The following is a 27,624-nucleotide window of genomic DNA, read 5'->3' as shown; positions in this document are numbered from 1 at the left end:
ACGTGTGAATGCATCAGCCAAGCTTGAACCTTCGTGCGCATGTGTGAGTTTTTTCATGCCTGTTGGTTGCGTCATTCGCCTGTGAGCAGGGTTTGTTGAGCACTGGTCCACCCCTCTCGTCGTTTTTTATTGCGAATAAATGTCTGAACGATTTGGAGCTTTGCTGCATTCATTTTTTTCCAGAAACTGTGAGAGACCTCCAGGTGGACACCGTTCGGAAAATGAATATGGCTTTCAGGGACGATTTTATGGGGATTACACAGATTAAGGAGTGATCCAGACGGTTTAAAGACCACCCACAACTGCTGAGAGCGCGCCGTTCTCCGAGCGCCGATCGACAGGCTCAAATCCCGCTGAAACAACCAGATCATTTCCAACGTGAAGGCTTTGCTGATCCGGGACGTCGTCTGACTTTCACAAAAAGGCAGACGGTGTGGACATCAGCACTTTTTCGGCACATTCCACTGTTACAGGAGTTTTTTTCATGGAAAGAAAAGCGGAGTGACGTGCCACCTAGCCGTTCATAACGCGGCACAAAACCACCTCCGTGTTGGTCTCACAGGACTGCTTTCAGGTGGATTTCAGACGGCTGTCAGTTGGTTTTCAGTCGTGTGATTATCCGAGAAATTGAGCATCAGCTGGACATGCCCCAACATGTAGTGTGAGGCTTCATCACGGCGTTGCTTTGCGCCATGCGGCTCCACCACAACGCGCGGAATTCCGCTCCTCTTTCCATGACAAAAACTCCTGTAACAGTGGAATGTGCCGTTCATTTCTAAACTGGACGCTGTCTTGATCTGGTATGTCGTCTGACTAGCACAGGAATTGTGAAAAGACGTGGACATCAGCACTTTTTCGGCACATTGAGACAGGCATGATTGTCTGCTTGTGCAATATATTAATATTACTTCAAAAAAATTGGCCCTCAAAATGTAGGCAACAGTGTTTCAGAGAGATATAAATTTAAAACTCTTCCTGGGGAGATTAGCCCCAGTCTCCCCTACAAAATTCGCCCCTGTAGCCAAACCTACGTTGCGGGAGAACTTTTCCCATAGCCGCGTTCTCCTGCAGCAGTGTGCCGAATAAACTCATTCATTCATATATGCCGATAACTGCTGGTAATCTCGTTCACATAAAATCCTTCGAAGATTGCCTTGCAGCAGTGAGAAGTTGGATGTCTAGAAACTTCCTACTTTTAAACTCTGATAAGACTGAAATGATGGTTCTTGGTCCAGTGAGACATCGGCATCAATTTGACCAGTTAACGCTCAGCCTCGGCTTGTGTGTCATACATCACACTGACAAAGTGAGGAACCTTGGGGTAATTTTTGATCCTACATTGTCCTTTGACCTCCACATTAGAAATATTACTAGGACTGCTTTCTTCCACCTGCGAAATATAGCGAAGATTTGTCCCATCCTGTCTATGGCTGATGCTGAGACCCTGATCCATACCTTCATCTCTTCTAGATTGGACTACTGCAATGTTCTATTTTCTGGTTTACCGCAGTCTAGCATTAGGGCTCTCCAATTGGTTCAACATGCTGTTCTGTGGAATGATCTCCCTGCGTCAATAAAACAGTCACATTCTGTGGAGACTTTCAAGTCCAGACTTAAGACACACTTATTTTCCCTTTCATATGGCTAGCATACTGGTACAGTTTTGTTTTATGCTTTTTACTCTTTTAATTCATGTTATTATTAATTGGAGCGGGCCGCGTTCTCAACTTTACCTAAGTTCTGGGTCTTTTAGTGAAGTTTAGGGCTAGCGGCCGACGATCACCTTAGTATTTGTTCTGTTTTTCTTGTTGATTAATGCTGGCAAATTATACAGTATTTTTTGTCTTTCTGATGCCTGATTCTGTTTTTTCTCTGTTTAAGGTGCAGCTCCATCCAGAGATGGGAGTTGTATTTGTGTTGGCGATCCTCCTGTCCTGTGCACCAACAGCAATTCTTGTATATTCGTCCGTGAATTGTTCTGTGAATTGTTTCTGTAATTTATGTCTGTAGCTGTTCACACAAATACTGTTTAGGGTTCACACCATCAGCAAACACATTCAGGTTCTAATTCAGACTCAAATTAAAGAGACAGCTCTCACAGCCTGTGGAGGACCATCAGTCCGCACGCCACGGCTGTGAAGAGCGAATTTACACAATTATCAGAGTAGCTCAAATATAGCTGTGTGCAAAACGCCAAATTACTATTGTTAATTACTCAAAGTCATTCACAGCTTTAGTTACCTCTGAAGTGTGCTGATGGAGCATATCCCTCACCCATCTCCTTAACAGGCACGGTGCGTCAAACCTGGAGCGATCCTCAGCGTCACAATATTGGACAAACGGTTGTCACACAGCAGTAACAAGGTTGAGTCCCCAGCACCTTACACAGGGCAGTCATGGCTTAAATGTAGTACATCATTAGGATATCTACTTCAGCTGGAAGTCCTTTGGAACTGCACGTGAACTGCTGATCAGGATATCCACTTCAGCTGGTAGTCCTTTAGCTCTGCACGTGAACTGCTCATCAGGTGCATCCACTTCAGCTGGTAGTCCTTTAGCTCTGCACGTGAACTGCTCATCAGGTGCATCCTCTTCAGCTGGTAGTCCTTTAGATCTGCACATGAACTGCTCATCAGGTGCATGGGGTTGGCGTGATGACAGTGGAGGGTGAGAGACGCTTCATCCATCATCACAGCTTTAGACACGCCCCCCACAAACCACCTGGAGTGCACACAAAACACACAAACAGTATCTTGGCCAGCCAACCCCCCCCAACACATAACAGTGAGTCCTCGGGTGTTTCTGACAGTTGATGTAGTTACTAGAAGCGTCCCAGCGCGCACTTCAATGGAATGTGTCTGCTAATATTAAAAACTGTGGCACAGATGTTGTGTTATTATGACTCATTTTTAAGTGATAACTCTTCATTTTGATGCACTCATGGTTAAAGCAGCAGCTGTGAGAAGGTTTTGTGCACCTACAGTAATTAGTCATAAACACAGCCTGTTAAAAACGCTAATAAGTGTTGTATACGAGGTCTATTAGATAATAAACTGACCCTTTTTTTTAACTATATGGATTTGAATGACGTGCGATTACACCAATCATGCTTGAACCCTCGTGCGCATGCGTGAGTTTTTTCACGTCATTTCCCTGTGGGCAGGCCTTGAGTGAGATGTGGTCCCACCCTCTCGCGCTGAATTCCTTTTGTTTCACACGCTGCTCGAGACGGCGCGCGTTGCTTTATCAAAATTTTTTCTGGACCTGTGAGGAATAGCCGAGTGGAGAAATTAAGCTGGTTTTGGTGAAAAGTTTAACGGCTGATGAGAGATTATGGGGTGTTTCTGTCAGTGTAAGGACTTCCCATGGAGCAGGACGTCGTGCAGCACTTCCAGGCGCTGTCGTCGGCCTGTTTCGACCTGAAAACATCCTAATTTAAGGCTTAATTCACCCAGGACGTTGTGAGAGAACAGAGAAGATTCAGAAGAGGCCGGCATGAGGACTTTATGCGGACATTCCACTGGACATTTTTTAATGAAACACGTGCGCGCAAATTCGCCGAGTCGTTTCCATGACGACTCGGCAAATCTGTGTACGCCGCGACAGGAAAAACACCTCCGTGTTGAAAACCATTTGTAAAATTCAGGCGGCTTTTGATGGCTTTCAAGAAGTGAGTAACTGAGAAATTGTTTAACAGCTTGGGCATGTTCCAACTTGCCCGTTAAGGTTTCCAACGGAGGTGTTTTTCCTGTCGCGACCCCCCGCGGTCGGGTCCGGCCCGACATGCGACTCTGCCCGCACGTTCTTTCATTACAAAATGTCCGTTAACAATGGAATGTCCGAATAAACTCCTCATGCCGACTTCTTCTGAAAGTTCTCTGTTCTCTGACGACTTACTGGGTCAACAGAGCCTGAAATGTGGAAGTTTTCAACTTGAAACGACGAGACGCTGCCGCCTCGAAGCGCAGATCGCCGTCAGGCGCCTTGGGCCGTCCTTAAAGCGACACTACCAGACCAAAATCTCTCATCAGCCATTAAAAATTTTACCGAAAACAGCTGAATTTATCGAATGGTGTCCACTCAGTTGTGCCTTATAGTTTTGAAAAACTTTTTATCAAACAAAGCAGCAGTGTCTGAGCCATTCCTAAACAATGAAAAAATCGATGAGAGGGTGGGCGACTCCTCACTCAAAGACTGCCCACAGGCGAATGACGTAACCGACAGGCGTGAAAAAACTCTCGCATGCCCACGAGGGTTCAAGCATGTCTGTTGTAATCACACGTGATTCAAATCCATATGGTTTTTGAAAAAAATAATAAGGTTGGATACTTTTCTAATAGACCTCGTATAACTGAAAAATTGAATGTGTATGTGTGTGTGTGTGTGTGTGTATATATATATATATATATATATATATATATATATATATATATATATATATATATTTGTGTCATTATGTTGCCTGTGCAAATGTCACGGAGACATTCCACAACCATTAAGCGGTAATAAATAGCTGACATGCAGGTTAAAACAGAGTAACAGCCGTTTTAACCTGCATGTCAGCTATTTTTTTTTTGTAAGGGATTGTTCAACTTTAATTCTCTTTTTAAAAGTTCCTGATAGAGATTGACAGTTTTATGACATTTAAGAGTCTTCAAGCTTAATACTGATTATATATTGTTCAAATTCAGCCAGAAGTCTGTCTAAATTGGGGGTTAATACAGCTGCTGAGCACACACATACACACAGACCCTCAAAGTAAAAAAAAATGCTTTCATTGAAAGCTCCATTGAAAGAACACAAAGCAAAAGATGGCAAAAAAAATTAACATTCCACTCACCCATTGTAAAGATTTTCAAATTAGTCCACAACCAAAAGAATCCCTCACGCACGTGTCACAGGTGTGTGTAATCGCATTTGTGATCACCAGTCCTCACTCGGATCCACAGCCAGAGATCATTATCAAGTTCCACTCAGCCAGAGAGTAATGTGTGGGTTCACTTGCTCTCAGGTTATGATCACACTCGTCTGCGCGTGCGCATAATGTCCGATTGCAGGTCTGCCTTCAACTCAAATTCGGCCAGGATTGTGGCACATTGTAAGGTCCATTATCTTCTGAAAATACCGTCTTCTGAGTTTTTCCAATACGAGATATGCATCTGCGTGTCCAGGCACGTCCATGATCACAGTAGCTGTAAACTAGCAGCTGTGACACAAACAACAGACTCTGAAAAAGTTAAGAGTTTCGAGGTGAAGTGTGACATCTTTGTAAATTTGAGCCACTGCTTTCAAAGAAAAGTTCCGAAGCTTCGTTATCGGACACAACTGCATTTGTTTCCCTCTGTCTGTCTCTGTCTGGGATGCTTCTGTTTTGCTATTAACTACGTCAAACGCAGAGAAATGCAGAGAATTGCCGAATGAGACATTTTCCGGAAATGCACGTTACCTCACTTCGGGAGAGGAATAAAAAAAACATCAGAAACCACTCATTATGAGTGCATGTGTGCAGGGAGACTCACAGTCATGAGTACTTTGATGTTGTGTTGCTAACTGGGACGTTAAAAAACATGCGACATATCCTTTAATGAGTCCAACAAGCAGAGGATTGGTACACAGGAGGTCCAGCAGCAAGGCAAAGGTAGCAGACAGACACGAGGCTGAGGCATGGTCCAAAAAACAGGCACAGGTCAAAATACACAGTGTGGAGGCTTGAAGAGGCAAAGACAAGGAAAAGTCAAAATACCAGCAGGCAGAAAACAGGACACAACGACGCTTGGGACAGAGACTGGAAAGTGACAGGAAATCAACAATCTGGCAGTGAACTGTGGAACTGTGAGGGATTACATAATGGACTGGTTAATCAAGGTGTGAATGAGGAGCAGGTGTGAGGAAGGTTCTGGAAGGGGCGTGACCGAGAAACACAAGGGCAGGTGCAAGAGGGTGCAGTGAGACAAAAAGCAAACCAGACTCAAGCAAGATAAATAAGTAACAGACAAACCAACAGTGAAAAACATGACGTGCTCATAAACAAAACAAAAGGGGCAAAACTAGGAAATAACGTGACAAGTCGAAAAAACGGATAACAAGAAGATTAATGATTATAATCAAAACTAGAATGGAACTGATACTGATTAAAGTATAAAAGTAAATGCAATAACTGATAATGAGATGACAACACAAACTATCACTACACCGAAAATAAATGAACAGAAAAACAAAACCAGAGACTACAGAATAATGCAACGAATAACAAAAATAAATAAATGATAAACAGAGAAAGCAATAAATAACCAACATAACATAATCAGATTACAAAACACAGAAGGTAAATGAACAAAACCAGAAACTACAAAATCTTCAACAGAAAGCCACCAACAGAACACCGCAAGAAAATGAATGATGAACAGAAAACAAAACCTATGATAAAAGGAACATAAGAATATAATTACAAACGTTAAAACCGAGGAAGCTGACAAGAGCACACAGGAGCCCAACATGGCAACATAAAATTAATGAAATCACTGTATTATTTATTTGTAACATAAACAGTGTTAGTGAGCAGAAGCTAACAAGCTAATTAATGTTATTGTATGAGGTACAGAACTTGAGTAACAAGATCTTTTGACCAGTGAACAGCCATTCATGGGTGAGGTAAACGCCCAGTGTAATTAAACATTTAAAAATGTAGCACGTTATTTAATTATGACACATAACTGCATTACTGAGCAGAAGCTAAGGAGCTTCTGCTCAGTTCGCCTTGAACTGTAACTGTACGAGACACAGAACTCAAGTAAACTGTTTGTTATTGCCTCTGAACTCACCAGGTGCAATGCAAATAAAAGTTTAAAGAGCTTTGTAAAGCATTTTTAAATGATAATAGGCTAACGTTAACTGGTTTTGCTGTCTTTGTTCACACAGTCCAAACAACTGCTGTGCTCTTTCAGATTCATTACATGATTGCTCATTTTCATTCATTCTTTAAGACCCTGGTTCCCAACTCAGGGTGGGAGCTCCTTTATTTTCACTGTGGTTATTAAAATTAAACCATCACCTAATAAATAACATAATCATAACAGTTTATTATTAGGTGAATTGGAAACTTTAAATTGGCCGTAGATGTGAGTGTGACTGTGTTTGTCTGTCTACGGTGCATTCACAACACTGCACTTTTTCCACATTTTTTTATTTTGCAGCTTATTCCAAAATGGGTGAAATTCATTTTTCCCCACTACATTATACCCACAATACCCCATAATGACAATGTGAAAAAGTTTTGTTTTTTTTTTAGATTTTTGCAAATTTATTTTAAAAAAAACTATGACATCACACGTACATATACTCAACAAAAATATAAACGCAACACTTTTGGTTTTGCTCCCATTTTCTATGAGATGAACTCAAAGATCCAAAACTTTTTCCACATACACAATATCACCATTTCCCTCAAATATTGTTCACAAACCAGTCTAAATCTGTGATAGTGAGCACTTCTCCTTTACTGAGATAATCCATCCCACCTCATAGGTGTGCCATATCAAGATGTTGATTAGACACCATGATTAGTGCACAGGTGTGCCTTAGACTGCCCACAATAAAAGGCCACTCTGAAAGGTGCAGTTTTGTTTTATTGGGGGGGGATACCAGTCAGTATCTGGTGTGACCACCATTTGCCTCATGCAGTGCAACACATCTCCTTCGCATAGAGTTGATCAGGTTGTCAATTGTGGCCTGTGGAATGTTGGTCCACTCCTCTTCAATGGCTGTGCGAAGTTGCGACAACGAACTGGAGTCAGGTCGAGACCCCGATGACAACGATGAGCATGCAGATGAGCTTCCCTGAGATGGTTTCTGACAGTTTGTGCAGAAATTCTTTGGTTATGCAAACCGATTGTTTCAGCAGCTGTCCGAGTAGCTGGTCTCAGATGATCTTGGAGGTGAACATGCTGGATGTGGAGGTCCTGGGCTGGTGTGGTTACACGTGGTCTGCGGTTGTGAGGCTGGTTGGATGTACTGCCAAATTCTCTGAAACGCCTTTGGAGACGGCTTATGGTAGAGAAATGAACATTCAATACACGAGCAACAGCTCTGGTTGACATTCCTGCTGTCAGCATGCCAGTTGCACGCTCCCTCAAATCTTGCAACATCTGTGGCATTGTGCTGTGTGATAAAACTGCACCTTTCAGAGTGGCCTTTTATTGTGGGCAGTCTAAGGCACACCTGTGCACTAATCATGGTGTCTAATCAGCATCTTGATATGGCACACCTGTGAGGTGGGATGGATTATCTCAGCAAAGGAGAAGTGCTCACTATCACAGATTTAGACTGGTTTGTGAACAATATTTGAGGGAAATGGTGATATTGTGTATGTGGAAAAAATTTTAGATCTTTGAGTTCATCTCATAGAAAATGGGAGCAAAACCAAAAGTGTTGCGTTTATATTTTTGTTGAGTTTGCTATGAAGCTCAAAATTGAGCTCAGGTGCATCCTGTTTCCACTAAACACTCTTGAGATGTGTCTACAGCTTAATTGGAGTTCACCTGGGGTAAATTCAGTTGATTGGACATGATTTGGAAAGGCACACATCTGTCTACATATAAGGTAGCCAAGCATGAATTCAAAGAAATTGTCTGTAAGACCTCCAAGACAGGATTGTCTCAAGCCACAAATCTGGGGAAGGGTACAGAAACATTTCTGCTGCTTTGAAGGTCCCAATGAGCATAGTGGCCTCCATCATCTGTAAATGGTAGAAGTTCAGATCCCCAGGACCTAGAGCTAGTGTGCGTGTGGAGTGGATCTGGAGTGGGTTCGGAATCTGCTTCTTTTTTCTTTTTTTTTCCTCCTCCGGCTGCTGCATGTCAGCATTGAGAGCTTTGTCAGTGTGAAGATTTTTGACGATTCAGAGTTTCTGCCTGTGACTCTTTGAATTCTTAGTGCTGGTTCAGATTGGGCTGGAATTTATACATGCACCTGCTGCATAAGGATTCAGTTAAAATCGATCATGTCGATCGGCGGCAGTAGGGATTCAAAGAGTCACATCCCATCCAAAAACGTAAAATCGTCAAGAATCTTCCGCACTGACAAACTCCCCATCACGGATATGCAGCAGCTGGAGGAGGAAAAAACGATCCCGTACCCACTCCAGATGAACGATTATTAAGTTTATTACTGTTATTCAAAAGTGCAACAGCAAACTGTCTCTGTGCCTGCTAACTCTCCCCTCTGCAGTCAGTCTCTTATAGTAGCCTGTAGCTCCCTCTGCTGGCGACAACAATTCACTACGCCCTTACCACCTTCAGAGACCACAGAATCACGCTTCAAATGGGCGAAATTAAGCTGATTTTAATTTTTTTTTTTTTTTTTTTTTTTTTTTTTTTTTTGCTGGAACTTATGAACTCGTGGTTTCAGATAACTCACGGTCTGATTTTGTGGACCCCAACTCGTGCAAGTTAACAGGGCTCACCTGTATGTACAAAACAGACAAAATCCAATTTTTTCTAAGTCTTTTGCGGAGTAGTACCTTAAAATCCTAATAAAACCTGATTTGTGCTTCTGCAACTCTGTGTCTCCGTGCCCATGCAATGACGTCAACATGCACGTGACCCATTTAAAGTTCTCCGTTGCATCTTTATGCAATTTGCCGCAGGGACAGTGGTTTGTTCTGGATTAATTTGTTCCTCAAACAAGCTCCACTTTTTTATGCAATCATCATCCAACAAAGCAATGATATGGTACATGTCATTTTCCTCCATAAATTGCGGGTCATGTGAGCATCTTTTTCTGACTCAGTGTTGTGAAGTTGGGTCATATTTGTGGACTTTTCTGCCAAACGTATTTGATTCGTGATCAAAATGTAATTGGTGGGCGCATTGCAAAAACTTTTAAAATATGACAGGAGAGGAAGGAGTGTAAACATCGAAGTGACAAATCACAGCTGTTTGCAGTCTCAGGCGTTTAGCATGTGCACGTAGGGTCCGGAGAGGGTTCACAGCCAGGCAGAGGGCTCCGATCTAAAGCGGTTTGGTTCGCCACATGCACTGCAGTGATATGTGTGAAACCTACCCTCATCAGTGGTGGGCACAGATAACCAAAAAATTAACTTCGATAACAGATAATCAGATAACTGAAAAGTTATCTTTGATAAAGATAAACCGATAAACCACCCAAAAATGTATCAGAAGTTACAGATAACCGATAAATTCCAGTATTGTCTCTGGTACATTTGCAACTACTAACAAACTGAATTTGAGTTTTAACACCACAATCACTTTTGGAAGCATCAAAAGCGACAACAGACCCAAACAATGAGCCCACACTTCTATGTTTGAACATCCTACCCCCTGCTGGAAGCTCTTGTTTACTACATAGCTTCCAGCACAGATTAGTTAGATTATTAGTGCTGTGCGCACGTTTTATGATGTTGTAAAATGTGCACTCAATATTGTCTTGACACAAAATGTTGGCTTTACAACTGTGCGGGTTTTGGCCCTTTTTCAGCTGATTTTTCAGTCGTGCGAGAATTTTTTGGACTGAGTTTCAGGTTAATCTCGCGTCCTACATCGTGTAGTGTACATGGAGTAACAAGCTGCGTTTAACATCTCATGACCACCTCCTGATCGCCGATCGTATGGTCAGATGAAAATCAAACCTGTTTGATATTCTGGTCGGCCGTCGTGAGGGTATCCTGCTGCTGAAGAGCAACAAGTGTCCAATCCCTCGCACTGTGCATGTGCAAACACCGCAGAGCTGTCTTGTAATGTTTTGTTTTGTTTTTAAACTTTGATGTCTCCCATCGAGAGTTTTTGTAAATTAAGTTTGAAAAAAAAGGTTACATAGTGCTTCTGGAAACATGAGTTCGATGTGTGGTTTTTGAACATACAATGTGTGTGAGAACATAAATCGGGCTCTCTGAACTTTACAACCGTGCGGTTCTGTTGTACAGTTTGAACTGAAACCGAGTACAGTGATTAAAAAAATCATACAGTGTCTGCTCAGCTTCAGGACAAATACTGCCATGAACACTACTGGCCAGTAGATGCCAGTAGAGGTCTTGAAAACTTGCCAAAACATTATTCCAGATAATCCGTGTCTGCTACATTTAAGATGCGTGGAATTTAACAAACGCAAATACAATAACAACATCTATAAACCCAGAGAATATATTCACGAGAATTTTAGGCACTAGAGTTTAATGCTGTTGTCTGAAATGCATTTGTCCTGTCGTGAACGTACTGAGATTACCCTATCGTACCCATAATGCACTGCTATGCACAGCATGTGCTCACTAAAACTTAAAATTAGCACATTACTTTAAAACTAAAACTATATCTGATATTTTCACTTTATAAAACTTCACTCTTTACCTGTATTAATTGCACCTGTTTGAACTTGTTACCTGTATAAAAGACACTTCTGTTCACACACTCAATCACACTCCAACCTGTTCTCCATAGCCAAGACCAAAGAGCTGTCTAAGGACACCAGGGACAAAACTGTAGACCTGTACAAGGCTGGGATGGACTACAGGGCAACAGGCAAGCAGCTTGGTAGAAGACAACAACTGTTATGATTATTTATTAGAAAGTGGAAGAAACACAAGATGACTGTCAATCTCCCTCGGTCTGGGATTCCATGCAAGATCTCACTTTGTGGTGTAAGGATGATTCTGGGAAAGCTCAGAACTACACAGTAGGACCTGGTCAATGACCTGAAGAGAGCTGGGACCACAGTCACAAAGATTACATTAGTAACACATGATGCTGTCATGGTTTAAAATTCTGCAGGGCAGCAAGGTCCCCCTGCTGAAGCCAGCACATGTCCAGGCCCATTTGAAGTTCACCAGTGACCATCTGGATGATCCAGAGGAGGCATGGGAGAAGGTCTTGTGGTCAGATGAGACCAGAATAGAGCTTTTTGTAATCAACTCCACTTACCATGTTTAGAGGATGAGAACAAACCTCAAGAAACCATCCCAACCATGAAGCATGGGGGTGGAAACATCATACTCTGGGGGTGCTCTTCTGCAAAGGGGACAGGACGACTGCACCGTATTGAGGGCAGGATGGATAGGGTCATGTATTGCGAGATTTTGGCAAACAACCTCTTCCCTCAGCATTGAAGATGGGTCATGGCTGGGTCTTCCAGCATGACAATGACCCCAAACACACAGCCAGGGCAACTAAGGAGGGGCTCTGTAAGAAGCATTTCAAGGTCCTGGAGTGGCCTGGCCAGTCTCCAGACCTGAACTCAATAGAAAATCTTTGGAGGGAGCTGAAACTCCAAACCTGAAATATCTAGAGAAGATCTGTATGGAGGAGTGGACCAAAATCCCTGCTGCAGTGTGTTCAAACCTGGTGAAAAGCTACAGGAAACATTTAACCTCTGTAATTGCAAACAAAGGCTACTGTACCAAATATTAACATTGATTTTCACAGGTGTTAAAATACTTATTTGCAGCAGTAACATACAGATAAATTATTTAAAAAAATCGTACATTGTGATTTCCAGATTTTTTTATTTTATTTTTTTTTTTTGGGGGATTATGTCTCTCACAGTGGACATGCACCTAAGATGAAAATTTCACACCCCTCCATGATTTCTAAGTGGGAGAACTTGCAAAATCGCAGGGTGTTCAAATACTTATTTTCCTCACTGTAGTGTTTATTACATAGAAAACCATAGAAAAGCATATGGACTTTTGCTTTTGTCTGGTGAGTGCGAATATCCGATTTATACGATGACGGACGGCTTAGAGGAGTTTTACTGTATATAGAAGACAAAAAGATAACTTGTTATTTGTGTTTATGATGCAGCTGCTGGAGAAGCACAGGAGCATGGAGAGCATGGTGGAGCTGTTGGAACTGTATGAGGAAGAGGATCAGGCCTATGGCGGCCTATTGGAGGCCTCCACACAGCTGTACCAGTACCTGCTGCAGCCCTTCAGAGACATGAGGGAACTTGCAATGCTCCGCCGACAGCAAATCAAGGTACCCGTTTGCAGTGTCTGAGTTGCGCTGTACATGTGAGCATGAGTGTTGGGAGGAGATGCTTCAGAGAAAATATCGAAAAATCCCACACACATCTACAGGACAGTCTACCCAATAAAGTCTTCAAACATTCAAATGGGTTATTCAGATGTCTGACTGGTTCCATGAGGATGGACCTAGATTCGGTGATGAACTGTAATTCTGTATGATGAGGCCATTATATCCCCTGCACACACAAATTTTAGGTATTTTAGAAATGTTATTTTGGAACCTCCCATAAACCGAAATAGTCCAATTGTCAACTCTGCCGAGGTCCTTAGTTTGGGTCTTATAAATATTAGATCATTGTCTTCAAAATCTATGTTGATCAATGATTTAATTGTGGATCACCATTTGGATATCGGTGGATTAGTGGTTAGCACTGTTGCCTCACAGCATGAAGGTTGTGGGTTCAATTCCCGTGGCCTTTCTGTGTGGAGTTTGCATGTTCTCCCCGTGTTTGCGTGGGTTTCCTCCGGGTGCTCCAGTTTCCTCCCACATCCAAAGACATGCGTGTTAGGTGGATTGGAATCTTTAAATTGTCCGTAGGTGTGTCTGTGGGTGTGTCTGTGTTTGTTCATCTGTTTGTGGCTCTGCGACAGACTGGCGTCCTGTCCTGGGTGTACCCCGCCTCACGCCCTATGACTGCTGGGATAGGCCCCAGCTCTCCGCGACCCTTAATTGGACTAAGGGGTAGAAGATGAATGAATGAATGGTTTGTGTGAAACCTGGCAAAAACTTACAGTTGTTCTTCCCCTGAATGAAGCGTGCCCACCGGCATACACATTTAGTCATGTTTCCCGTGGTATGAAGCAGGGTGGGGGTGTTGCTTTTATTTATAAGTCTAGATTTACATTTGTAACTGTTGGGGGTTACAGGTATGGATCGTTTGAGCATCCGATTCTCCGCTCTGCCCATGATGTTACATATTGTTTGGGGCAGAAGTTGGGATGGGTATCGAGAACCGGTTCCTTTCGGGTATTGTTAAGAAATGATTCAATCCACTGACATCAATAAGCTTTTTGCTTAACGATTCTGTTATCGGTCCTTCAGAGTGGCCGTTATTTTGGGGGGTGTTTGTCAGGAAAATGATCTGTAATCAATGTAGAGAAATTATCATTTGCAGTGCGGCTTTCCTTTGAACCTTGAACCAATTGAAGCAGTGGTTCGCAGATTGAAGCAGTGCTTCGATCTATTGCTTTGTTTATTTTTTCTTTCTTTCGCTTAATTTTCCCCCGCTAAAACCCCTAAAAGAGCATACGTCTGTGAGTAATATTTACCTTTTTTAATGTTAACCGACCTGTTATGGTCTTCTGAAACAGTTGATTGATGTATTTTATAGCTTAAAAACGGGAGCGATGCTAACGCGTTAGCATGTCTATGGCATTTTCAATGTCAAATGTTAGCATTAAGCAGTTTGCAGCTGTCATCACGTTGGGTGCATTTGTTTTCAAATTGTAATATTTTTTAAATTTATTTTGGTTTATATATTAATAATCTAATGATTTTTATATACAATATATACTTATTATATACAATTTTAGAGAAAGCAACAAAAAGAACCTGAATAGAAACACAACAGAAAATATAAAACCAACTAACAATGAACATAAATAAATAAATACATACATACATACATATATACAGAAATAAATAAGTGTTTCCCGTGAACACCTAGTGACTCTTACACTTCCATTTCGTCCCTGTCTTATTTAAGTTTAATGACAGTTTGTTTCGGTCAAACCATACAACCCCTGGCAATAATTATGGAATCACCGGCCTCGGAGGATGTTCATTCAGTTGTTTAATTTTGTAGAAAAAAAGCAGATCACAGACATGACACAAAACTAAAGTCATTTCAAATGGCAACTTTCTGGCTTTAAGAAACACTATAAGAAATCAGGAAAAAAAATTGTGGCAGTCAGTAATGGTTACTTTTTTAGACCAAGCAGTGGGAAAAAAATATGAACTCATTCAATTCTGAGGAATAAATTATGGAATCACCCTGTAAATTTCATCCACAAAAACTAACACCTGCATCAAATCAGATCTGCTCGTTAGTCTGCATCTTAAAAGGAGTGATCACACCTTGGAGAGCTGTTGCACCAAGTGGACTGACATGAATCATGGCTCCAACACGAGAGATGTCAATTGAAACAAAGGAGAGGATTATCAAACTCTTAAAAGAGGGTAAATCATCACGCAATGTTGCAAAAGATGTTGGTTGTTCACAGTCAGCTGTGTCTAAACTCTGGACCAAATACAAACAACATGGGAAGGTTGTTAAAGGCAAACATACTGGTAGACCAAGGAAGACATCAAAGCATCAAGACAGGAAACTTAAAGCAATATGTCTCAAAAATCAAAAATGCACAACAAAACAAATGAGGAACGAATGGGAGGAAAACTGGAGTCAACGTCCTGTGACCAAACTGTAAGAAACCGCCTAAAGGAAATGGGATTACATACAGAAATGCTAAACGAAAGCCATCATTAACACCTAAACAGAAAAAAACAAGGTTACAATGGGCTAAGGAAAAGCAATCGTGGACTGTGGATGACTGGATGAAAGTCATATTCAGTAATGAATCTCGAATCTGCATTGGGCAAGGTGATGATGCTGGAACTTTTGTTTGGTGCCGTTCCAATGAGATTTATAAAGATGACTGCCTGAAGAGAACATGTAAATTTCCACAGTCATTGATGATTTGGTTTTGGTACGAGGTGTTGCTGTCATGAATGTTGGTATACTGCCCCTTGCATCGGTGGTCTCTGACCATTCACTTATTAAGTTTACATTTACATTACCGTGTTTAGTGGATCAACAACCTGGCCTATTATTGCAGCGATGCATTAAACCTTAAACTAGGACTGAACTTGAAGCCAGATTGCCTGGTCTTTTAGCTTCAACTTTGCACAATGCTCAATCAGTGGACAGTCTGGTGGATGGTTTGAATTCGGTACACAAAACTACACTTGATGAAATTGCGCCTCCTTTATTAAGGCCTTGCCTTCCCAAAGTGCAGTCGCCTTGGTTTAATGGTTACCTGCGGGACCTCAGGCAGAAGGCTAGAGGTCTGGAACGGAAGTGGCGTAGTTCTAAATTAGAGGTGTTCCACTCTGCATGGCATGATGCAGTTGCAGAGTATAAGCATGCACTATGGACTACAAAGCAGGCTTACTATTCAGATCAATAAATCAATTATTGATTTTGATCAGTAAAAATAAGCACAACTCAAAATTTTTGTTTGATACTGTAGCATTTCTTATCCATGGTCAGTCACCTGTTAGTCCTTCTCTGTTTATAGCTCAAGACTTCTTGGAGTACTTTGAGAAGAAAATAGAAGACATTAGATTGAGCATATCTAAACATGCTTTGGCTCAATCTCTGCACCCTGCTGTGGAGGTGGGTGTTAATAATGAGGTGACACCTAGATTTATAGAATTGATACTATTTCACTAGACGCGCTAGCAAAGCTCGTGAAGTCTACAAAAACCACAACCTGCCTGTTTGAGCCTATATCACCAAAATTGTTTAAGGACCTGTGGCCCGTTCTTGGGCCTACTGTGTTGGAAATTGTTAATCTTTCATTAAGCTCTGGTTCTGTCCTGGGTGTTTTAAATCTGCAGTGATTAAACCATTGCTTAAGAATCTGGTCTTGACCCTGGTGTATTGAGTAATTACAGCCCGATATCAATTCTGTCTTTCTGTTCTAAAATTCTGGAAAAAGTGGTCTCACAGCAGCTTGTAGACCATCTTACCGAGAATGATCTTTTTGAGGCACTTCAGTCTACTTTCAGAAAACATCACTCCACAGAGACATCACTTACCAGAGTGGTGAATGATTTTCTGTGTGCAATGGATTCGGACACCACAATGGTTTTAGTGCTCTTGGATCTTAGTGCTGCATTTGATACTGTGGATCATCGTGTTTTACTTGATAGGCTGGAAAATTACTTTGGGATTACTGGAAGTGTTCTTGCTTGTCTGACGTCATACTTGTCCAGTCGTTCTTATTGTGTTGTGTATAATAACACTACTTCTGGTCTTGGTAAAATGAAATTTGGGGTTCCACAGGGGTCTGTGTTAGGCCCCTTGCTTTTCTCACTTTATATAGCGCCTCTTGGGCATATTCTGCGGCATTACGGGATTGCCTTTCATTGTTATGCTGATGATACTCAATTGTACATGCCGGTAACTGCTGGTAATCTTGCCCATATAAAAGCCTTGGAAGATTGCCTTATATCTGTGAGAAGTTGGTTGTCTAGTAATTTCCTACTCTTGAATTCTGATAAGACTGAAATGATGGATCTTGGTCCAGCCAAACATCGGCATCATTTTGACCAGTTGGCGCTTAATTTTGGTTTGTGTGTTGTGCATCATACGGACAAAGTGAGGAATCTTGGAGTACTTTTCGATCCTACATTGTCTTTTGGTCCTCACATTAGAGACATTACGAGGACTGCCTTCTTTCATCTGTGAAATGTGGCGAGGATTCGTCCCATCCTGTCTATGGCTGATGCTGAGACTTTTATACATGCGTTTATTTCTTCCAGATTGGATTATTGTAATGTTTCATTTTCTGGCCTGCCGCAGTCTAGCATTTGAGGACTTCATTTGGTACAGAATGCTGCTACCAGACTTTTGACACAAAGTTGAAGGTTTGACCACATTACTCCCATTCTGGCATCCCTTCATTGGCTACCGGTTTCTACCAGATCGGATTTTAAAGTTTTATTGTTCGTTTATAAAACTGTTCATGGACTTGCACCTTCCTACCTGGTGGACTTGGTTAAGCCTTACATACCTGCGAGGCCCTTGTGTTCGCAGGGTGCAGGGCTTCTGTGTGTTCCGAGGATGAACAAGAAGTCTGTGGGGTATAGAGCCTTCTCCTACCGTGGTCCGACTCTTTGGAATGATCTACCTGCTGTTATTCAGCAGTCTGACACAGTGGATACTTTTAAATCAAGACTGAAGACCCACTTTTTTAGACTGTCTTATCATTAATTTAATTTGTTTGTGTTTGCTTTGTAATTTCCTTTTATTCTTGTGTTTTACCTTTTTACTGTGCTTTTCTTGCTTTTAATTTTGATTTTAGATTAATTTGTGTTGTTATGAATTGTGTGAAGTGCCTTGGGGCAACTTTGTCGTGAGTTGGCGCTATATAAATTAATGAATTGAAATTAAATTAAATTGAAATTGGTGGTGGGGGTGGCGGATATATTGGATGTCAGTCTGTTGGCTATATACTGTCAATCTGTCCCTGACTTGTAAATATGACTCCTCCTAAAGGAGAGATACGAGGTGTTAGAAAAGTATCCGACCTTTTTATTTTTTTCAAAAACCATATGGATTTGAATCACGTGTGATTGTATCAGCCAAGCTTGAACCTTCGTGTGCATGCGTGAGTTTTTTTACGCCTGTCGGTTGCGTCATTCGCCTGTGAGCAGGCTTTGTGTGAGCAGTGGTCCACCCCTCTCGTCGGATTTTTATTGCGAATAAATGTCTGAATGATTTGGAGCTTTGCTGCATCAATTTTTTCCAGAAACTGTGAGAGACCTCCAGGTGGACACCATTCGGAAAATTCAAATGGCTTTGAGGGACGATTTTATGGGGATTACACAGATTAAGGAGTGCTCCAGCCGGTTTAAAGACAGCCCACAGCTGCTGAGAGCGCTCCGCGCTCTGAGCGCCGATCGACAGGCTTCAACCCCGCGGAAACAACCAGATCATTTCCAACGTGAAAGCTTTGTTGATCCGGGACGTCGTCTGACTTACACAAAAATGGCAGGAGACATGGACATCAGTACTTTTTCAGCACATTCCACTGTTACAGGAGTTTTTTTCATGGAAAGAAAAGCAGACGGATGCGCCACCGTGCCGCTCATGGCACGGCACAAAACCACCTCCGTGTTGGTCTCACAGGACGGCTTTGAGATGGCTTTCAGACGGCTGTCGGTGGGTTTTCAGTCATGTGACTAACCGAGAAATTGTGGATGAGCCTGAACATGTCCCAACATGTCCTGTGAGGCTTCATCACGGCGTTACTTTGCGCCATGCGGAACTCCTCTTTCCATGACAAAAACTCCTGTAACAGTGGAATGTGCCGTTCATTTCCAAACTGGATGCTGTGTTTTATCCGGGACGTCCTCTGACTAGCACAGGAATTGCGGAAGACGTGGACATCATCACTTTTTCGGCACATGAGACAGACGTGCGGAGCCGCATGGCGCAAAGCAAGCCATGATGAAGCCTCACAGGACATGTTCTGGCATGTCCAGGCTCATCCACAATTTCTCGGTTAGTCACACGACTGAAAAACCCACAACAGCCGTCTGAAAGCCATCTCAAAGCCGTCCTGTGAGACCAACACGAAGGTGGTTCTGTGCGCGCCATGAGCGGCATGGTGGCCAATCCTCCGCATTCTTTCCATGAAAAAAACTCCTGTAACAGTGGAATGTGCCAAAAAGTACTGATGTCCACGTCCTCCTGCCATTTTTGTGTAAGTCAGACGACGTCCCGGATCAACAAAGCCTTCACGTTGGAAATGATCTGGTTGTTTCAGCGGGTTTGAGCCTGTCGATCGGCGCTCTGAGCGCGGTGCGCTCTCAGCAGCTGTGGGCGGTCTTTAAACCGGCTGGAGCACTCCTTAATCTGTGTAATCCCCATAAAATCGTCCCTAAAAGCCATTTGAATTTTCCGAATGGTTACCACCTGGAGGTCTCTCACAGTTTCTGGAAAAAATTGATGCAGCAAAGCTCCAAATCGTTCAGACATTTATTCGCAATAAAAATCCGACGAGAGGGGTGGACCAGTGCTTACACAAAACCTGCTCACAGACGAATGACGCAACCGACAGGCGTGAAAAAACTCAGGCATGCGCAAGAAGGTTCAAGCTTGGCTGATGCTATCACACGTGATTCAAATCCATATGGTTTTTGAAAAAAATAAAAAGGTCCGATACTTTTGTAACAGACCTCGTAAGTAATTTTTTTGACCTTCATTTTACAGATTGAGAGTAACTGTAATGGTTAAATGACTTGTTTTGGGGGAATGGGGGGCTCTGTCTCTCCCCCACCAGGGGTGTCATAGCAAAAAAACCAGCATTGACAACTTCAGAGAAACTGATCCAGAGTCATGTGAACGAGTCTCGGGTCTCGCAAGGAACACAAATTGCTTTATGGCATTACAACAACACGTACACGCTCTCCTGTCGCCACACCGGTGAGGTAGTGGCTGTATGAACAAGGCAATGAGGGCTTTATGACAGAGCCAGCAAAAAACCCCAAAAACAAACAAACAAAAAAGACAAACAAAAAACATTGTTGGAGGAAGCAACAAAAAGAAACACAGCATGACAGAGTGAGGGGTCACAGTTATAGAAGAAGGTCTTTAAATCTCAGGGGAACCTGTAGATTTGTAACTTTTATAAATGTTCTCTGAAGTTTATTAAATTTATGACCACTATTGGAGAAAAACTACACAAAAAGGCTGACAGTTTGCGACATATCACTGTTTTGAATGTGTTATTATTAGCCCTCTGTACTCTGAGTTCAAATCTCACTGGAACATCTTGATTTTTATAACTTTCAGTACTGTTCTCTGAAATTGATTAAATTTATGGCCACTATTGGAGGAAAAACTACACATTAACTCTGAGCTTTTTCCAAATGTTGGGAGTTTCATGGTGTCGTCTTAGGAGTTCAGATTTCAGTGGACCATGATGACCTTGATTGGAGAAAAACTGCACGATAAGCCTGACCATTTCTGCAACATCAGAGGTTCCATGGTGTAATAGTTAGCACTCTGGACTCTGATTCCAGTGATCTGAGTTTGAATCTCAGTGGAACCTGTGCATTTCATAACCTTTTGAAATGTTTTCTGAAATTGATTAAATTTAAGGCCACTACTGGAGGAAAAACTACGCAATAAGTCTGACGAGTTGCCAAATATCAGTGGTTCCATGGTGTAATGTTAGTACTCTGGACTTTGACTCCAGCAATCTGAGTTCAAATCTCAGTGGAACCTGTACTTTTCATAACCTTTAGAAATGTTCTCTGAGACTGATGAAATGTATCAGAGAAAAAGTACACATTAAGTATGACAATTTGCCATATATTGGGAGTGTCATTGTGTAGTGGTTAGGACTCTGAATTAATTAATTCCAAATTTCAGTGGACCCTGTCTATTCTTTAACTTTTAGAAATGTGATTGATTAAATGTATGACTATAATTGGAGACCCAACAGACCTTGAAGCATGCTATGTAGCCAAGTGAGTCTCACCAACAATTTGCCAAATTACAACAATCTCCCAGGCACCAACCTAAGCATGCAGGTGGCCCTCCCAGCAGTCCACCTTTTGGCCACCTACAGGTAACCTCCCACAAATGTCTGGGAGGCAGGACTGTCATGGCTGACCTTTGAAATCACCAAGGGGCCGCAGCAGTCATGTTTTAAGCCCAGTGGAAGGCCATGGATCATTTTTCTCAGAAGCAGCTTGACCGGTGACAGGCCTTGATCTCACAATGGGTGTTTTCCACATTGGTCAGAGGCTTCAATATTCAGTTCAGTCCTGGTGGATTTCAACTTCTTGCATTTGCGAATGATGGAGGCCACTGTGCTCACTGGGACCTTCAAAGCAGCAGAAATGTTTCTCTACCTTTCCCCAGATTTGTGTCTTGAGACAATCCTGTCTCAGAGGACTAAAGACAATTCGTTTGACTTCATGCTTGGTTTGTGCTCTGACACACTCTGTCATGATTTGGAAAGGCACACAGTGCTAGGGCTGCAACAACGAATCGTTGAAATCGATAAAATTCGATTACGACAGGCGTTGGCAACACATTGCGTCATCGATGCGTTGTGTCGAGCGATTATGGTGCCAGAAGCGACCAGTGCACAGAGCAGATGAGACGCTGTTTCGTAGAAGAACTACACTGTTGTGTGGGCCGCTGAAGAGGAGGTACTGCTGGCCCACCACCACCAGAGGGCACCCTGCCTGGAGTGCGGGCTCCAGGCACCAGAGGGCGCTGCCGCCTCACAGGAGTAGCCGGGGTGACAGCTGACACTCATCACCTATGACAGCTGTCACCACTCATCGGATCAGCATCGGTATATCAGCAAGACGTCATCTCCACCTCTTTGCCGAGATATCGTTCTACCTGGAAGGTAACGTACCTCAGGCCGACTGTTTTGACAGTATTTTTGTGACTTGTGCGTTGTTAGTAGTGGACTACTTTTCCAACAAGAGGTGGAGGTAGCATTCCTGCTATACGATATTCTGGGTGCAAACGCGCCCTCATTTAATTGCTTTTTGTTCCTCGCCAGCAGTACCAGGTCCGACACGCGGAGGCAGTGGCCACCTGGGAGTTCGGGACTTGGCGGGTTCCAGTATTCCTGGGGTCTGGTGGCGGAGGAAATCGTGTGGTTCCGGTTCTTGCTTTGGACAGGCGTCTCCTATCTTCGAGCCTGCCCACACGACATCTTTGTGAATTGACTTTTGTCCATGTTGTAATCTGTTGTATTTGTTGTGCACATTCACAAACAGTAAAGGGTTGTTATTTGACCTACTCCATTGTCCGTTCATTTGCGCCCCCTGTTGTGGTCCCGTTACCTACACTTTCCCAACATACACACTTAGAATATGGCAGAAAGCAAGTAGACAGAAGAAAGTCAAGACTCAAAAGTGTGGGAGCACTTTACGTTAACGCAAGATGTTTGTTAACTGCAACATTTGCAAGCCGGACCTCGCATGGCACGGGAGTACGACGGTAATGATGCATCTCAAACGAAAGCATGTCGGAGTCATCAACGAGGAAGGGGAGAGCTCAGTGTCTGGGCAAGTTAACAAATCTGTATTTTTGTTTAAGCAGTCGTACGTCTCAGTATGACAAGTCAGGCAGTGATATGAAGCTAGTCAGGCTCAGGCTGTCTGAGCGTCTCCCAGAGCAGTGAGGTGAGGGGCAGAGTGAAAGAAAAAGAAAACAGTAACAGCACCAACAGTTTTTATTAATGTTGTCAAGTCCGACCATCGACATTAACGCTTGTCCGATTGTCCGGGACAAGTGTAAAATGTGATCAGACAAGTAATAGCTCTAAAATCGTTGTCCGACCAGACAAGTGGCATTTTATTTATTTATTTATATATATTTATATATATTATTTATTTACAGAGAGCCGAGCGGCGCTGCAGCGGAAAAAAAACTCCATCAAGTCTTCACATAAACCGAGCTCCAGAATTAATTTATAGGCTTATTTTAGAGTTGAAAGCCTTCCTGTTTCCAAAGTTTGCTGAGAAAGAGAGAGAGAGAAAATGTGGGATGAGTCAGTGTGTCATTGTGAAATGACAAGTTATACAGAGAATGTTGCACATATATAATGAGTCAGGCTACAGTTTTTGATTTAGGTTTCATGGTTAACTGGTTATGCTAATTGCTCATTTGCAGCAATAAAAATACCTCTTTTTTCACCATATATTTTATAACATTTATATGCTTCAGTGTTGTTTTATGGCAACTCAGCCCTTTGATAAAGCAGTGCCATTTGAAATAATTATTTTTGTTCTTTATTATTAACTGTTTTATTCTTTATTATTTATATTTCATCACCAGGGACATTTGACAAATGATTGATTTTCAAGTATTTTAAGTTTTCAAATAATGTTCTGTTGTTAAATAAAGTGATGAAAGGAGAGAAAAATTGTTTCCCTGGCACATTTTTAAAAAAATTCCCCGCTAATCCGATTAATCGATTAATCATGTCGAAACCCCATCAGATTAATTGATGTTTGTTTGTTGCAGCCCTACACAGTGCCTTTCCAAATCATGTCCAATCAACTGAATTTGCCCCAGGTGGACTCTAATTAAGCTTTAGACCTCAAGAATGATCAGTGGAACCTGAGCTGATACCTGAGCTCAATTTTTCAATTTTGAGCTTAATTGCAAAGGCTGTGAATACTTATGTACATGTGATTACTTTTTTTTCTATTTGAATAAATTTGCAAAAATCTAAAACAAACAAACAAAAAAAACTTTTTCACGTTGTCATTATGGGGTATTGTTTGTAAAACTTTAAGGAAGAAACTAAAGATCATCCATTTGGAATAAGGCTGTAACCTGAATTGTGAAAAAAGTGAAGTGCTGTGAAGTACTTTCCAGATACACTGTAAATGAGTGATGGTATTAATTATAATCCATAAGAAAACTGGGTTCTATTTACCTGTGATTTTTTTTTTATATAAGTAGTATAAAGTATAGTATATAAAGTGTGTATGTATGTATGTATATATATATATAAGTATAAAGTTGCACCAGATTATAGTCGCAGGACCTTAAAAACTATTTTAGAACAACACGACTTGAACTATGATGGTTTGACATCATTTTAATATTGCTGATTATTTGCAGCTGTTTGTGTGGAATTCGACTGGCCAGTACACGTACAGTGAATTTGTACCCAGGTCAAAAAGATGGCCAAATATAGCATAAGTCCAGTCCTATTACTGCCAGGGTCTTCAAATTCACAGGGAGAATTCTTGGGACAACAGACCTTGGACAAGTTCAGAGATGTCAAAGCTTGAACCTAGTTTAACAGGTCAAAAGGTCACATTCTGTTTCCTATTGTTATGCTCATAACGGCCGAGTGTATTTAGCAATTGCGTTATATTTGTTATTATTATTATGATTATTATTATTACTATTATTTTATTAAGATTATGGAATTTCAAAACTATTTTAAAACAACGTGACTTAAAGTATGAGTATTTGTATTTTACAGTCGTTGTAATATTGCATGATTATTTGCAACGTGTTTGTGTGGTATTCTTGTGTGGTATGCTTACAATGAATTATTATTATTATTACGTCCGCCAGGATGTAATAAAATCACCTGTGTTTTATTTGTCTGTTAGTAGGATTACATCAAAACTACTGCATGGATTTTGAAAAAAATGCTCACCACAGATCTATCTGTGGTGAGCATTTTGTTAGGCGATGGAAAAAAAAAATTTAAATTTTGGAGGTGAACTAGATCCGGATCCGGATTCTGGATCTAGATTTCACTTTATATACGCTTTGAAAGATTACGTCAAAACTACTTCATTCATTTGATGAAATTTTCAACACAGATACATATGAGGCCATGGAAGACACCATTACATTTTGGAGGTGATCTGATCAGATTTCACTTTATATATGCTTTGAAATATTACATCAAACTACTTCACGGATTCCTCACCAAATTTGCACTACAGATAGATATTATGGCATGAAAGTCTTCACTGAATTTTGGAGGTGATTTGTATCTGGATCCGATTCTTCATCAAGATTTCACTTTATATACGCTTTGAAGGATTATGTCAAAACTACTTCATGATTCTCACCACAAATTGCACCATAGATAGATATTAGGGCATGGAAGACTCATCTGAATTTTGGAGGTGTTCTGTATCTGGATCCAGATTCTGGATCAAGATTTCACTTTATATACGCTTTGATGGATTATGTCAAAACTACTTCATGGATTCTCATCATATTTGCACCATATATAGATATTAGGCCATGGGAGACTCCTCTGAATTTTGGAGGTGATCCGGTGTTGTAGACCGAAGGGTCTGCCCCTAAAAATCGGTCTGCCTTTTGCATCTACACATGCGTCATTTCAGACTACAGCAGCACGTCTGAGACAGAGTCTCTTCACCCAAAGCAATCAAATGGATTAAGGTGATCATTAACCATGAGATGATGAAGGTAAAACCTCTTAAATCATTCTAAAGTCAGTTTTAAGTCGAAATGAAGCCGTTTTAAGCAGAAACTTAGAGAAATTCCGTGACGCTTTGAAATGACCGATGCGTAGTGAATGTCTCAGCTAACAGCTCCTTTAGCCGCGGCACTCTGATCGCTTCCGCTGCCTTTTATGATGAAATAATGCTGAATTTATGTGGAACTGATTGTTGTACAAAAGCTTTAGTTATCTGTCACTGTGAGAGATGTGACTGCAGTGCAATTTGAAGCAGAAACGAGGTTTTAATCCATGAACCGCCGCGGATGACTCGTGCAGATGCAAAAGGCGGACCGATTTTTAGGGGGGAACCATTCAGTCGGTGACTCTGGATCCGAATCCAAATTCTGGGAGGTGCATCAAATGTTACTTCTGTTATAACTCTGGGATACCTAAAACTTTGGCACAGTACCGTAAATGGTGCCACCTTGTCACTGTTGATAATAATGCAGTATTTTTTGACATACAAGTTGCTTTGCAAGACCAAACAAATAATAAAAATAAAAACAAACAAATTAGTGTATAGTCTAGAAATGACAGTATATTTAAGGCAGTATATATTTAAATGTGTATACGTAATTATCACATGTACAGTGTCCTGTAGTATTTCTTCTTGATGTTGTTGTTGCTTTTCACAATGCTTTGGGTGATGGTGTCCCTCTAAATGTGTCCTTGCTGTACAGATCTCCATGGATAACGACTACCTTGGCCCACGGCGGATCGAAGCTCTAAAAAAGGAGGACACTGACTGGCAGAAGAAGGCTCAGGAAGCCGTCCTCAGCATCCAGGAGTTTACTGTCAAATACTTTGAGATCACTGCTAGAGCTCAGAAAGGTGCAGTATGTTATCCCAGTCACCTAATAAGCCATTAAAACAGCAGAGGAATGACTGTGAATTACATAAACACAGTGGTCAGAGTGTGACCTGAGTGTGGTTCTGACATCAAGGCTAATGTAATTTGGTTTTTATGAGGCCAAACAGATGGGCATGCTTTGGACTTTGACAGTTATAAGAGGACACAAGGACATGCTATCGATCAAACACATTCATTCTGCGGTGCATCTCTGTTTATCACAGCATTTTTTTTTTTCCTCGCACCACTTTCATCATCTTTCAAAATCAAATTGTGACTTCAGGTGCAATGTCCAAATGTGTCCAGTAGATGTCCTGCTCTGCTCCATTACTGAACAAAAGATTCATCCCATTTCATGACTGGTTGGTTATATTCCGTCTACACATTTAAGGTAGAATGCCAAATTCTAAACTGCAAACCTGTTTTTGAGGTGTTAATTCAATTTCAATTGAATTTATTTGATTTATATAGTGCCAAAACACAACAAAGCTGCCTCAAGGCACTTCACACAAGCAAGTTCTAATCTTACCAACCCCCCTAGAGCAAGCACACAGATGACAGTGGTAAGGTAAAAATCCCTCTAATGATATTGAGGAAGAAACCTCAAGCAGACCAGATTCAGAGGGGTGATCCTCTGATTAGGCCATTGTTACAGAAACCTTTGTACGAGTTTGTGGCTTGGATGTCTCTCTGAGTGTTTGTCAGATGGACCTCAGCTTTCGGATATGGCTTGCACATGGCACGATGATGTGCATCGTTTATTATGAAAATTGTGTGGAACAATTTTCAAAACCTTTGTTTTGAAACTTTTATTTTCATTACAGGGTTGGCGCGCTCGGGAAATGCATTGCTCCTTGAAATGTGCCTGTGAATAAATTCAAGCACACCCTCTCTTCTTCCATGGTGTTTACTCAATCGATTTCTATTTAATCCACTGGATGGTGGATGCAGCCTGTGAGCTGTTGCCAGC

The 27,624-nt window shown here is 41.6% G+C and overlaps 1 protein-coding gene and 1 non-coding gene across 2 annotated transcripts in view; both read left to right on the top strand.

Annotated features, from left to right (window-relative positions):
* Positions 1-27,624, top strand: part of LOC117510473 (junction-mediating and -regulatory protein-like) — a 133,026-nt gene that overhangs the window by 37,356 nt on the left and 68,046 nt on the right. Inside the window, exons 2-3 of the mRNA XM_034170196.1 lie at positions 12,810-12,983; positions 26,485-26,635. Of these exons, the coding sequence (XP_034026087.1) occupies positions 12,810-12,983; positions 26,485-26,635 (325 nt within the window). The remainder of the gene's footprint in view (positions 1-12,809; positions 12,984-26,484; positions 26,636-27,624) is intronic.
* Positions 20,804-20,875, top strand: trnaq-cug. The gene has a single exon. It is a non-coding gene; the product is annotated as a tRNA-Gln (tRNA).

Source organism: Thalassophryne amazonica, chromosome 5, assembly GCF_902500255.1.
Source record: "Thalassophryne amazonica chromosome 5, fThaAma1.1, whole genome shotgun sequence".
Classification (NCBI taxonomy): domain Eukaryota; kingdom Metazoa; phylum Chordata; class Actinopteri; order Batrachoidiformes; family Batrachoididae; genus Thalassophryne; species Thalassophryne amazonica.
This window is presented reverse-complemented; position numbering and strand designations above follow the sequence as displayed.